Here is a 13,671-nt window from a genome sequence, read left to right as displayed (position 1 = left end):
GGGAGAGCTTTATGGTACATAAATTATATTTTAAATAAAGCTATTAAAATGATGTGTTCAGGTATGCAAGTAAAATAACACGAATAATGAAATCACTTTGGATGTTGTATTTTCTTTGACAAAATGCTCAGAATACTTTCAAATGTCTTTTTAAATGTAAAAAATTTGAATTAGCCAGGAGTGACAATTAACTCTATACACTCCAGTTTACATCTGAGAAATGGGTTCATAACCCAAACTCTTCAATTCACTGTCTATACTGGATTATTTCTCTGAATACTTCTAATGCTTCCTTCTACTCATCCCTCCTTCTTCCATCCCCCTCTCTCACAGACACACAAACACAATCTACATTTATATGTTAGACAGATGAAGCCCATACAATTTAAATTAGGCTCACAGTTTAAGCTTTTCTCAAAAACAAAATACTTGATAGTGCTCAAATAATTCAAAGTCTGTTATTCTATGGAATAGAGTTCTATCTTTAAGTGTTAAATGTGTGCTGTGCTTAATCGTGTCCGACTCTTTGAGACCCCATGGACTATAGTCCACCAGGCTCCTCTATCCATGGGATTTTTCAGGCATGATTACTGGAGTGGGTTGCCACTCCCTTCTCCAGGGAATCTTCCCCATCCAGGGGTTGAACCCAAGTCTCCTGGGTCTCCAGCATTGGCAGGGGGATTCTTTATCACTGAGCTGCCTGCGAAGCCTCAAGGTGTTAAATGCCACAGCACAATTTGTCTTTTATTACAATTATTAAAAAAGTATTGTGCACATTCATTCTATCCTACAGAACATGTAAAGGAATTAAATTCCTATAAGAGCTTTAGAAGTAGCCAAACAGATCAAGCAGGATGAACAACTATGACATGGCAGTCTTCTAAAAATTCTATAGTAAATTCTAACTTTAAAAAAGATATAAAATGAGTACATTTGCATTGCATTGCTCAAGGTGTAAATAACACATAAACAAAAGTGGAGAAATGTTTACTATCTTATATAGAATACAAAAGAAGCCTATTTTCACCAGAAATATTTGCCAAGACAGCCAAATCAATCTGCACTGCTGTGCCTTTCAGAGAACTGCAAACTTTTAAGTATTAATAATAATTGCTAAAGGGAAGTGTGATGCTTATAATGTATGTTTGAAATGATTTTTCAGGTTAACAGACAGACATAAACTTAAAGAAATCAAGAGTTAAGAGAAATTTTTAAAAATATGAAACAGGTTTTGTAGTGGCCTGTATGGTTATACTGCGTGTGCATCAGAGTTGCAGAGATTTCCAGGAAGAATTCACTCACAGCAGCTCAGCGTGGTAGGAAAGGAGATAGGTTGGCTCCAGTCCCTGGAACTAGCAGTGGGCAGGTGGGTGTGGCGCCAAGACGCTCTCTTGATTGGCTGCCCTCGGAGCATCAGGTGCCTGTGTTCTCTTGCACAGGCTCGAATGATCTCCAAGTCCAGACTGTCTGTGCGTTAACAAAGTGCCTCGCCCAAACTTCACAAGGTTATCTGATCACTGATAGTGTGAGCCTTGACTTTTTCCCTGAGTGACGTTTCCTTTGTAACAGACATAAAAAGCTTCAGGTTAAAAGATACTAAGCTTTTTATAAACATTTAACAAACAAGTATAGGCGAGGACATTTGCCGTGTAAGCTTAAAACAATGTAAAACGTTAAATGGGCATGCATAAAAAAATGACCAGAAAGCTCCAGAACTCCACATGTAGGAAAGTTTTTTCTATCTACTTACCTATCTATATATCCATCATTTAAATTAAAGTCCTGTTATTTGCACACGCTGGGTACTTTTCATCCTTTTTTGCACTTAATCATTTCAAAATGCCTGAACTTAATGACATTCCTGTTGTATAGAGGAGGGAATATGAAACTCAAGAAAGATTAAATAACGGTAACCACAAAGTGTTTTGGGGTTTGTTTGTGTTTTTTTGTGATCCAAAGAAAGAATGAAAATGTATTTGATGTATTATATTTTAATGGTGCTCTAATTGCCAATTGCTCTGTATTCTTTTGCACAGGCTAACATGATCTCCAAGTCCAGACTGTCTGTGCCTTAACAAAGTGCCTTGCCTAAACCTTGCCCAAACCAAAAAAAGCTGGGAAGCAGATATTTTTTCTACATTCATGGTTCATTGCAGCTTTTATTTTGTGGCTCTTTTGCTAAATTAATATGATGAAATGGCTAAGTGGACTTTAAAAGTGCATCTATATTGAAGTGAACCTGGTCTCTATCACCAAAATTATATTTAACCTAGAAAAAAACATGGGTAATACAAATAAAATTTATAAATTCATAATTTTAAATATTAAAAAAATTTACTGAAGGAGGAAATGGCAACCCATTCCAGTATTCTTGCTGGGAAAATTTCCCATGGACAGAGAAGCCTGACGGGCTACGATCCATAGGGTCACAAAGAGTCACCGCCCAACTGAACAACTAAGCAGGCACGCACGCCTGAAGGATAGAGTATGACGCTAGCCACAACTTAAAATAAGGAACCAAAAGAAGTCAGCAAAGGCAAGAAGAAAGGAACATTTTGAGACACTGAAAGGCAACCCAGAAAAAAATACTTAAATCTACTGACTTTAATAAAAACAAAAACAAGATGTTACTAAATATTGCTATAAAAGACTTTCCCATTGCTACCCAACTGTATCCTAGGATTGAATTGTAGAGAGGGGGAAACCCAAGCTGTATCTAAACAGAGATGATAATATGACAATAAGGATGAGGATGAGAATGAAGCTGAAGTTATAGCTCTGGAATCTAGGGCCTGAGGTTGGAGCAGCTGATAAGTGAAGATACTGGTCTTGTACATCTCTTCTTTTATTTATTGCCTAACAAAGCTACCCAAGTAGCTACGTATCCAAGGGAGGATTAATCTCTTACAGACAGAATTAGTTCTTGATTGGTAAAGCTGGGAGTTATCCTCTCAAAAAGTTAAAGTACAAATAAATGTTATATTTTGCTAATTTGCTACTATCTCCTTCCTCCATCAGCATCAAGTAAAGGGAGCAGGGTTACTTTCTTTGCTTTGGGGGCAAAGGAATTGTGGGGTGTAGGGAAAATTGCTTTAAATGATAAAAGTACAGTGTTAAATAAATCAGACACATTTTAAAGATTTTCGTTTCTTTGGGTTGGAAATATTCATCTCTTCCCCTCTTCCAAACACTTAAGAAAACAAAAAATGAAGAGAAAGAAAAAAAAAGTCATGTTCTAATATCAACATTAAAGTATTTGTTTAAATACAGTTAGATTTTTTTTTATTTTAAGATTTTTTTAAAAAGAGAATAATTGAAAAAAAAAAAAAGAGAATGCATTGCAATGGCATCTGCTGCTAAGTCACTTCAGTCGTGTCCAACTCTGTGCGACCCCATAGATGGCAGCCCACCAGGCTCCTCTGTTCCTGGGATTCTCCAAGCAAGAATACTAGAGTGGGTTGCCATTTCCTTCTCCAATGCATGAAAGTGAAAAGTGAAAGTGAAGTCGCTCAGTCATGTTTGACTTTTAGCGACCCCATGGACTGCAGCCTACCAAGCTCCTCTGTCCATGGGATTTTCCAGGCAAGAGTACTGGAATGGGGTGCCATTGCCTTCTACAGCAATGGCATCTGTAATGGCATAAACCCCAATAAGGCTTTGGGGTTTCCCACGTGGCACTAGTGGTAAAGAAACTGCCTACCAATGCAGGAGACACAAGAAACTCAGGTTCAATCCTGGGTCGGGAAGAAATGGCAACCTACTCCAGCATTCATGCCTGGAAAATTCCATGGACAGAGAGAAGCTTGTCAGACTACAGTCCATGGGCCGCAAAGAGTCAGACATGACTGAGTGACTGAGCACACACATACACACGCACACAGAGAATAAGGCTTTACAGTGCGGGGTTGCATCAGAACCTACCAGAGATACAGATTCTGCCACAGAGGAACTGCACCAGGTGCAGGGAGAGAAGGATTTAGGCCTTTCCTAGAGGACAGCTCATAAAAACGAAAAAGAATGTCACAAACATAATCCATGGATTTATAATCCCTATTTGTTTAAAAGCAGTTTTTATTTTCCATTTTCAAAGAAAAACAAAAGCAAAGTTAAAAACCTCAGTCCATGTAGGAAATCAAAGGAGAGCATGAAAGTTTTATGCGGAGGGCTTCACATTCTGCGATACTTTTCAGACAAAGCATCAAAGGCCTAGAATGAACAGGAGCTGAGCCTGACTCACCAAAGACATATTTGAAGTGCCCCCTGCTGACGTTCTGGTGATACTGTAAAGTATCAAAAAACTGTTTTAAGGGACTTGACACAGAATTGGCTTATCTTCAGGCTCTTGTATTGTTATTTGGGGTTTCTTGTTTCTTTTGTTAAATTATACACAAGGTGAAGGAACTTTTTTGCTCTTTTCACCTCTGTGGTACTTCCCATAGCAGCAAACTGTGCTGGGAAATTAGGACGTTCTTCATCAATCATTGATGGATGAATTAACATTGAGTAAAAGATTATCTTTTTGGCATTTTATAGAGTTGATGAGTTTCTCACAATAAGTGTACTGGGGTGGTTTGCCATTCCCTCCTCCAGCGGATCACGTTTTGTCAGAACTCTCTGCTATGACCCATCCGTCTTGGGTGACCCTACACGGCATGGCTTATAACTTCATTGAGTTACTCAAGCCCCTTGGAAATGACAAGGCAGTGATCCTTGGAGGGGGATCTGATGCAAACAGATGACTCATTGGAAAAGTCTCTGATGCTGGGAAAGATCGAGGGCAGAAGGAGAAGAGAGCAGTCAGAGGATGAGATGTCTGGACAGCATCACAAATGCAATGAACATGAACTTTGGCAAACTCTGGGAGATGGTGAGGGAAAGGGAGGCCTGGTGTGCTGCAGTCTGTGGGGTTGCAAAGAGTTGGACACGACTGGGCGACAGAACAACAACAAAAGATTATCTAGTGCAAAATGGGAGAAAGCAGGATTTCTTTTTTGTGTAAGCAATATTTTATTTAGTAATTTCTCTTTACAACTGAAACTCTGGGAATTCAAAATTAACATCCTTGCCTGTGAGCTTCTTATAGACACCAGAAAAGTCTTTCTGTAATCTCAGACTTCCAATACTCTAGTCTCTCTCCAGAAGCTAATAGTTTCCTTTCACGTGTATATTTCTAGAAAAGGCCATACATTGCCTGCATACATGTGTTTCTAAAAGTGTGCTTGTGCTTATTCATCCACACATGCACAACTTTGTTTGTTTGTTGTTGTTGTTGTTGTTGCAGAAATGAGCTTGTGCAGAAGGGTTCTCCCCTTTTTCTTTCTTTTTATGGCTAAGTTGTACCATCATTTATTAAACCTTGGAGACTCAGACAGTAAAGAATCCGTCTGTAATGCAGGAGACCCAGGTTGGATCCTTGGATAAAGAAGATCCCCTAGAGAAGAGAATGGCTACCCACTCCAGTGTTCTTGCCTGGAGAATCCCAGGGACGGGGAGCCCAGTGGGCTACCATCTGTGGGGTCTCACAGTGTCAGACACAACTGAAGCGACTTAGCAGCAGCAGCAGCAACAGTATTTAAAAATTTTTTACTTGCAAAGTTCCTCCAACTCTCAATTGACTTTCCATCACTAAAACTTTCCTCACTTTTTTTTTTTAAGATTATTGAGTTTCTTTGTCCTCTTGATAAGAGCCCCATATTTATATTTACCAGATTCAGAAGGGGAGGAACTAAATGAATCTTCTAAAAACATTTATTGGGGTAAATCTAATATTACTATCTTTATCTCCTGCCTGAAAGTCTAGAACTCTTTTTATTAAGACCATGTTCCCAGTGGAAGAGCCTAGGATTCAGAGTAGCAGATTTTTTTTTAACCCCTTTGATCTTTGATTTTTCTATGATAAGATGCCAAAATATTTAGATGAAAAATGAAAAAAAATGCAGTCACCAACATATTTTACCTACATATTTTTATGCATATAAATTTATCAAACATTCTATACGGTTTGATAGATATGAATATTCAGCAAAACATAAATTGTAAGTAAAATGTAAATTTTCAGCTTATTGTCATAAACACTGACTGCATCACAAGCCCTCAATAAACATTTGATAATAATATTTTTCTGTGCAATATTTGAATATGAATTAAAGAAAAACATTAAAATTTGCCTATATGTAGATTTACTCTGAATCTGGGCGTCGTCGGTGGCTCAGTGGTAAAGAATCTACTTGCAATGCAGGAGAAACAGATGATGAGGGTTTGATCCCTGAGTTGGGAAGATCCCCTGGAGGAAGGCATAGTAACCCATTCCAGTATTCCTGCCTGGAGAATCCCATGGACAGAGGAGCCTGGCAGGCTACAATCCATAGGGTCACAAAGAATTGGATCTAACTGAAGCGACTGAGAATGCACACACTCTGAAACTGGATGTGGTTTGTGAGAACTTGACCTCACCAGAGGTCAAGAATGGAAGTTTTCTTTTTCTTCTTATTTGCTATTATTTTGTTAAGGAAGTTGAGATACAGTGGACTATTACTATTCCATGCTGTTGTGAGGGTGAAGTGCAAGTCCTTGTTTTCCAGTTTATAATGTGGGCTGGGGGTTAGTGATTTACCTAATAACCACTCTGAGCTTCTCAGATTCTTCATTTGTAAAAATGAGAAAATAGTATCTGCCCTGGCTTCTTCCTAGGGGATTTTGAAATCAAATGAGTTCAATTTTTAAAGGACTTAGTGAAATGAAGGATGTTTTACACATGTTGAGTTTTAAGGATTATTCATAGCTTCTTGACATTGTTTCCTTCTAAGGTATGACACAAGAGCATTTTGAAATGTTATATTGCTCCCCAGAAGTAGACCTTCAAAGTTGGTAATTAAAAATCATAACAAGAAAGAAGTTTCACTTCATGCTTACTCAACTTGATGGTGTTTCTGAAACTGTGCTGATGTCTACGTAGAAAGTGAATTTACACTCAGAATTGTTCTGGCTCAGTTTGTACTATCGCAACAAGTAGGAACTTTTCCTAATGCTTACAATTTTACCCTTCATAAGTCAAAGTTCTAAGAAATTCACCAGGAAATATCTTTGGAACCCAGAACCCAAGGCCACTTCTCCATTATGGGATTTACTGGTAAAAATGTGGGAGACAATACATCATGTGTGTTCAATGTCTACCACTCCGATGTACCTGAGTGGAGTGATTTGTGTGCTTGTGAATTTCCTGCATCTGAAGTTTTATAAGAGAGCTGTCTCTCGTGCTCTGTTACTGTAGTGTCATCTTAGAAGAGTCAAGAGGCAAACCCAATTGATGCCTTAGCTCCTAATTATATTTTCTTTAAGGGCTCTGAAGACATCTGCATGGATGATATTTGAGAACGTGAAGACTTTGGAAGGATGTGGCAGCTAGTTGGTGACCACTGACCTTTGTTTCTTCACTCTTTTGGCAGCTCAGCTTCCAATGCCCAGTGGTCTGGATCTAGGTGAGAGGTGGCATTTTCCCTGGACTGAAACATACACCAGGATTCTGTAGGCATAAAGGCTGTGACTGGACATGTGCCAAAGTTTCTTCTCCTTCCTCTTTTGCTTTCCCTTACAAACTAACTAGTGAATATAAATATTCCAAACCCTAAATTCCTGGAATCTCAATTGTCAACAAAGAGATCATAGCTGTGAGGTTTTTGTAGAGAATGGGACTATACAGTCTATTCCCAAATCTAATATTTTATTTCTCAGTCTCATAGATTCTTTTCGGGTACTTGTTTTCTTCTAAAACAGAAAATCTCAGTCATCTTAAACAAGAGAAAAATCATGATCGGAGAGAAAGAATTAATTTTTTCTATTTTAATGTCTTTATTATAAATATGGCTTTATTTTTTAAGAAGTGAAGAATAAATGTACAAGATGAAAACAATGTTCTTTGTTTTGTTTCTGTAAACAGGAGTTTGCACTGAACGTAAATTTGTAGATTTGTTGAGAGAGGCAGTAAGAATCTTTGGTTATTGTTTTGGATTTTGGTTTTGGTTTTCTGTTCTTTGAGTTTGTTGGAGAGCTCTCCTATTTGGTGGCTATTTTTATGATGCCTTTGGAATCATTCTGTGTTTGAAGTATTTCCTTGTAAAAATGTTTGCCCTTGTAGATTTAGTCAAACAGGATTTGTTTTCTTAAATGATAAAAATTTGGGTTGATTTTTTTAATGGTTGAAATGTTTAATCTATGGCTATGTGGTGACTTAAAATAGGGGACTGAATACATGATCTTGTCATCATTTGCTACATCTCAGTGAAGATTAGCCCATGCTTTGCAAAGACATGCTATAGAAAGATGTAAAAAAATACCTTCTCTTGTATAATATATTGAGTGCCTAGTTATCATTGGAAAAGACCCTGATGCTGGGAAAGAATGAAGGCACGAGAAGGGGACGACAGAGGATTAGATGACATCACCAACGCAATGGACATGAGTTTGAACAAGTTCCGGGAGTTGGTGATAGACAGGAAAGCCTGATGTGCTGCAGTTCACAGGGATGCAAAGAGTTGGACATGACTGAGCAACTGAACTGAACTAACAGTGAGCAGAGATATTATTTTTTGTGGCTTTGGCTTGGTGGCGCAGTTGGGAGTTAAAAGAATTCTGTAGTAGTGTAGCAGCTATGGTTTCTAGAGTTTGCCTTTATTCCATCAAGAATATATAGAAGCTGGGGCTTCTCTGGTGGTCCAGTGGCTAAGATTTAGTGCTCCCAATGCAGGGGGCTCAGAATCAATCTCTGGTCAGAGAAATAGATTTTGCATGCTGCAACTAAGAGTTCTCATGTCCCAAAGAAAAATCCCACCTCCTGCACCTAGGACCCAGAGCAGTTAAATAAATAATTTTTTAAGAAAAAGTATATAGAAGTTTTTCAGACAGGTTGTTTATATGATAAAAAAAAACCTTAATATTTGCAAAGCTACAAACAGCTTGGTGATTCTTTTTCAAGTTTTCAGTGTAGACATGCATTGCTGTATGTGAATCCAGTATCAGAACCCTACTGTACGATGGTAATTTGTGGCATAACACAGACATGTCTCCATACATGTTTAATTTTATATGACTTCAAACCTAGACACTATATTTTATTTATACAGTTTGCCACTATTTATAACATCATTCTATAATTTCCACTGAGGTTTAAATGTGTATATATAAAGGGAATGTCAAAATAAACACAAGGCAGTCAAGTAAAGGCATCAATTCTGACTGAACTCTAGGCTTATTTTTATGAGTACTCAGCCCTCTTTATGTTATTCTAAAGATTCAATTACTTTACCTGGGGCTTATTTTCCTGCCCTATTTGACTAAGAACACACATGAGGAGACAGACATCATTTGTAAAAATCCAAAATCCTTTTGACCATTTGCTTATTTTCCTACTGCCTAACTGCACATCTCCTTTATCTTGGTACCTAAAAGGAACAAAAAATTTGAACTAATGACAGAAGTACACATGATGGCTTCCTTCAAACTTCTTTTGTGATCTGTCATTTATCAATAAAAGTAGTAACTTTTTCCAAGGATCATGCATGGAGAATATATTGGCACTCTGCTGAGAACCATGAAATTGAAACTGGTGAGGAAAATTAACAATGGGTGGAGTTAAGATCTAGAGATAATAAAGGGGCAAACTTGGGACTCTTTCCATGTGTTTTCTTAGAACATGCTTTCCTGGTTAGAAGCACAATTGGTCTTTCAGAAAAGAAAGGGAGCAGAGAATCAGAATAAAGTAAAAACATCTTCTTTAGCCTTTGATACTACAGTTATAAATATGTACTCCTACTTTCTATAATGTAATAATTTAACATTTCTGTACAGAGGAACATGACCTGCTAAAATGTGATGTACAGGTTTCCTGTACAGGCTTCCCAGGTGGGGCTAATGGTAAAGAACCTGCCTATCAATTCAGAAAACATAAGGATGTGGGTTCCATCCCTGGGTCAGGAAGATCCCCTGGAGGAGGGCATGGCAACCCACTACAGTATTCTTGCCAGGAGAATCCTATGGACAGAGAAGCCCAGGGGCTACAGTCCATAGGGTCACAGAGAGTCAGATACAACTGAAGCGACTTAGCACACACAAGATGATACAACATGCTTAACTCTCCTACTTGCTTGTGCAAAAGAAAGACAGCATTGATATAAATTTCCCTAGAACTAACACTATGAGAGAATGTCCCCTCTTAAAAGTCTCATGTGCTGAGCATTAAAGAATAAACTTCAGCACCCAAATTCTTAAGTGAATTAGAGGATGCATGAGCCCTGAGTTTTCCCTAACACCCCCTGGGGATAAGTGATAATCTAAGAGAGCTGATGTCCAGCAGTGACCAAGAGGCATTTGATGGTGCAGATTCTTATCCCCTGCTCTCCTCTCATACTGACATTGGAATGGTACGAGAGTTCAAAAAACTTTCCATGTTATCCTCTTTGATCCACAATAGCCTTCAGAGGTAGGCAGGACAAGAAGTCATAGTTTCTTCTTATATGAGAGGAAAATGAAGCTCACTGATGCTTGGGATCTGTTTAAGGCTATGCTGGGCAGCTGGATTAGAAACCCACTCCTTTCATTGTGGTTCCTCCCTGCAATGTCCCCTGTGAAAGTTCTGATAGGACTTGAATAGGAACTCTTGGAGGGGCATCCGCCAAAGAACTCTAATGGGGATAAGGGAACAATCCTCCAATTGGGAAAGAGTCCTGGACGGTGCATCTACCCCACGAGTAAGACATCAAATTGAGCTTTGGAGGCTCTAGCTTATAATTGTGGGATGCAAACTGATATTATTATCACTTTGCTCACAAAACTGCAGCTCCAGTTTTTCTTTAACAATTAAGTATTTGGAAATTACCCCAAGAGCACCAGCTCCTTTTTGAGCTACTCCTGAGGTCCCTGGACTGGATTCATACTCTATACCTGATCATACACTCACTAAGGGATTTGTATGTGCTATCTCAACCGGTATTGGAATTAAAATGCCCCCTGGACACTTTGGATTAATCAACGAATGCTCCAGTTTTTAAAGGGGATTTGTGTTTGTAGGGGAATCATAGGTCCAGATTACCAAGGAGAAATCCAACTAATTTTATAAAATGAAGGAAAGGATGATCTATTTATTAATAAACACGGTTGAATTGTCCAATTGTGGATTCTTTCATGTGTAATTTTCAAAATACAAAAAGGAGAACCTCCCAATTTACTAACAGTTAGAGGTGATGAAGGGTTTAGAACCACAAATGAAATATATGCAGCTGAAGGTAAAATCTGGGTGAAGCATACTTCCAGTCCTACTGTACCTGCTGATGTCATTGCACAGGGGAAGGAAAATACCATATTAATGATGCCCCTCACACAGGAAAAATGGAAACATATGCCATTAACACATTGTTATTCTTGTGAATAAACTACTCTTGGAAGCCTGACTGTAATGTGGATTGTCATTGACACCTCAAGCTACAATTAAAAAAAAAAAATGGAGAAAGATATTGGGGAATCTTCAGGTGGAGAAATATGAGCTGGATCTGGCCTCAGGATCACTTCACCTGCCCAACAAACAAGGTCAATCCTTTCCTAACTTTGGCTTTCCATGGACAAAATTTATCTATCTGCTAGATTACACAACACTGATAAAGATGTAGTTCAAGCCTTGACCATTACTACATGAATGCCTACTACATTGAAACCACATGAACTTAGCTTAATGTATGACAAAGATGTTTTACATTCGTTTAACGACTCAGCAGTATTTCAGCTATACCAAACTTAACCCTTAACTGACGTGTTTGATTGCACTGTTTGTTCTATGCAGTAGTTATACTACCTTGCTCAAAAGGATAAAGCCCAAGGAATTTTAATGTCTACTAATGCCTATGCAATATCACATAGGAACCTGGAATGTTAGGTCCATGAATCAAGGAAAATTGGAAGTGGTCAAACAGGAGATGGCAAGAGTGAACATTGACATTTTAGGAATCAGTGACTTAATGGACTGGAATGGGAGAATTTAACTCAGGTAACCATTATTTCTGCTATTGTAGCAAGAATCCGTTAGAAGAAATGGAGTAGCCATCATAGTCAACAAAAAAGTCTTAAATGCGGTACTTGGATGCAATGTCAAAAACGACAGAATGATCTCTGTTCATTTCCAAGGCAAACCATTCAATATCACGGTAATCCAAGTCTATGCCCAACCAGTAATGCTGAAGAAGCTGAAGTTGAACGGTTCTATGAAGACCTACAAGATCTTTAAGAACTAACACCCAAAAAAGATGTCCTTTTCTTTCTAGGGAACTTGAATGCAAAAGTAGGAAGTCAAGAAACACCTGGAGTAACAGGCAAATTTGGCCTTGGAGTACAGAATGAAGCAGGACAAAGGCTAATAGAGTTCTGCCAAGAGAACGCACTAGTCATAGCAAACACCTTCTTCCAATGACACAAGAGGACTCTACACATGGACATCACGAGATGGCCAACACTGAACTCAGATTGACTATATTCTTTGCAGCCAAAGGTGGAGAAGCTCTATACAGTCAGCAAAAACAAGACCGGGAGCTGACTGTAGCTCAGATCATGAACTCCTTATTGCCAAATTCAGACTTAAATTGAAGAAAGTTTTACTAGACCATTCAGGTGTGACCTAAATCAAATTGCTTATGATTATACAGTGGAAGTGAGAAATAGATTTAAGGAAATAGATCTGATGGACAGAATGCCTGATGAACTATGGATGGAGATTTGTGACATTGTACAGGAGACAGTGATCAAGACCATCCCCAAGAAAAAGAAATGCAAAAAAGCAAAATGGCTGTCTGGGGAGGCCTTACAAATAGCTGTGAAAAGAAGAGAAGTGAAAAGCAAAGGAGAAAAGGAAAGATATACCCATTTGAATGCAGAGTTCCAAAGAATAACAAGGAGAGATAAGAAAGCCTTCCTCAGTGATCAATGCAAAGAAATGGAGGAAAACAATAGAATGGGAAAGTCTAGAGATCTCTTTAAGAATTTTAGAGACACCAAGGGAACATTTCATGCAAAGATGGGCTTGATAAAGGACAGAAATGGTATGGACCTAACAGAAGCAGAAGATATTAAGAAGAGGTGGCAAGAATACACAGAGGAACTGTACAAAAAAGATCTTCATGACCCAGATAATCATGATGGTGTGATCACTGACCTAGAGCCAGACATCCTGGAATGTGAAGTCAAGTGGGCCTTAGAAAGCATCACTATGAACAAAGCTAGTGGAGGTGATGGAATTCCAGTTGAGCTATTTCAAATCCTAAAGGATGATGCTGTGAAAGTGCTGCACTCAATATGCCAGCAAATTTGGAAAACTCAGCAGTGGCCACAGGACTGGAAAAGGTCAGTTTTCATTACAATCCCAAAGAAAGGCAATGCCAAAGAATGTGCAAACTACCGCACAATTGCAGTCATCTCACATGCTAGTAAAGTAAAACTCAAAATTCTCCAAGCCAGGCTTCAGCAATACGTGAACCATGAACTTCCAGATGTTGAAGCTGGTTTTAGAAAAGGCAGAGGAACCAGAGATCAAATTGACAACATCTGCTGGATCATCGAAAAAGCAAGAGAGTTCCAGAAAAACATCTATTTCTGCTTTATTGACTATGCCAAAGCCTTTGACTGTGTGGATCACCT

General features: G+C 38.5%; 1 protein-coding gene across 1 annotated transcript in view; it reads left to right on the top strand.

The window, feature by feature from the left end:
- Positions 1–10,337: 10,337 nt before the first annotated feature.
- The window catches only part of LOC104992563 (zinc finger protein 25-like), a 61,972-nt gene continuing 58,638 nt past the window's right edge, over positions 10,338–13,671 (top strand). Inside the window, exon 1 of the mRNA XM_010845491.1 lies at positions 10,338–10,415. Within this exon, the coding sequence (XP_010843793.1) occupies positions 10,338–10,415 (78 nt within the window). The remainder of the gene's footprint in view (positions 10,416–13,671) is intronic.

This window comes from Bison bison, unplaced genomic scaffold (assembly GCF_000754665.1).
Source record: "Bison bison bison isolate TAMUID 2011002044 unplaced genomic scaffold, Bison_UMD1.0 scf7180017864217, whole genome shotgun sequence".
In the NCBI taxonomy this organism is placed as follows: Eukaryota; Metazoa; Chordata; class Mammalia; order Artiodactyla; family Bovidae; genus Bison; species Bison bison.
The sequence above is the reverse complement of the archived record's forward strand: the minus strand, read 5'-3'. Positions and strand labels throughout refer to the sequence as shown.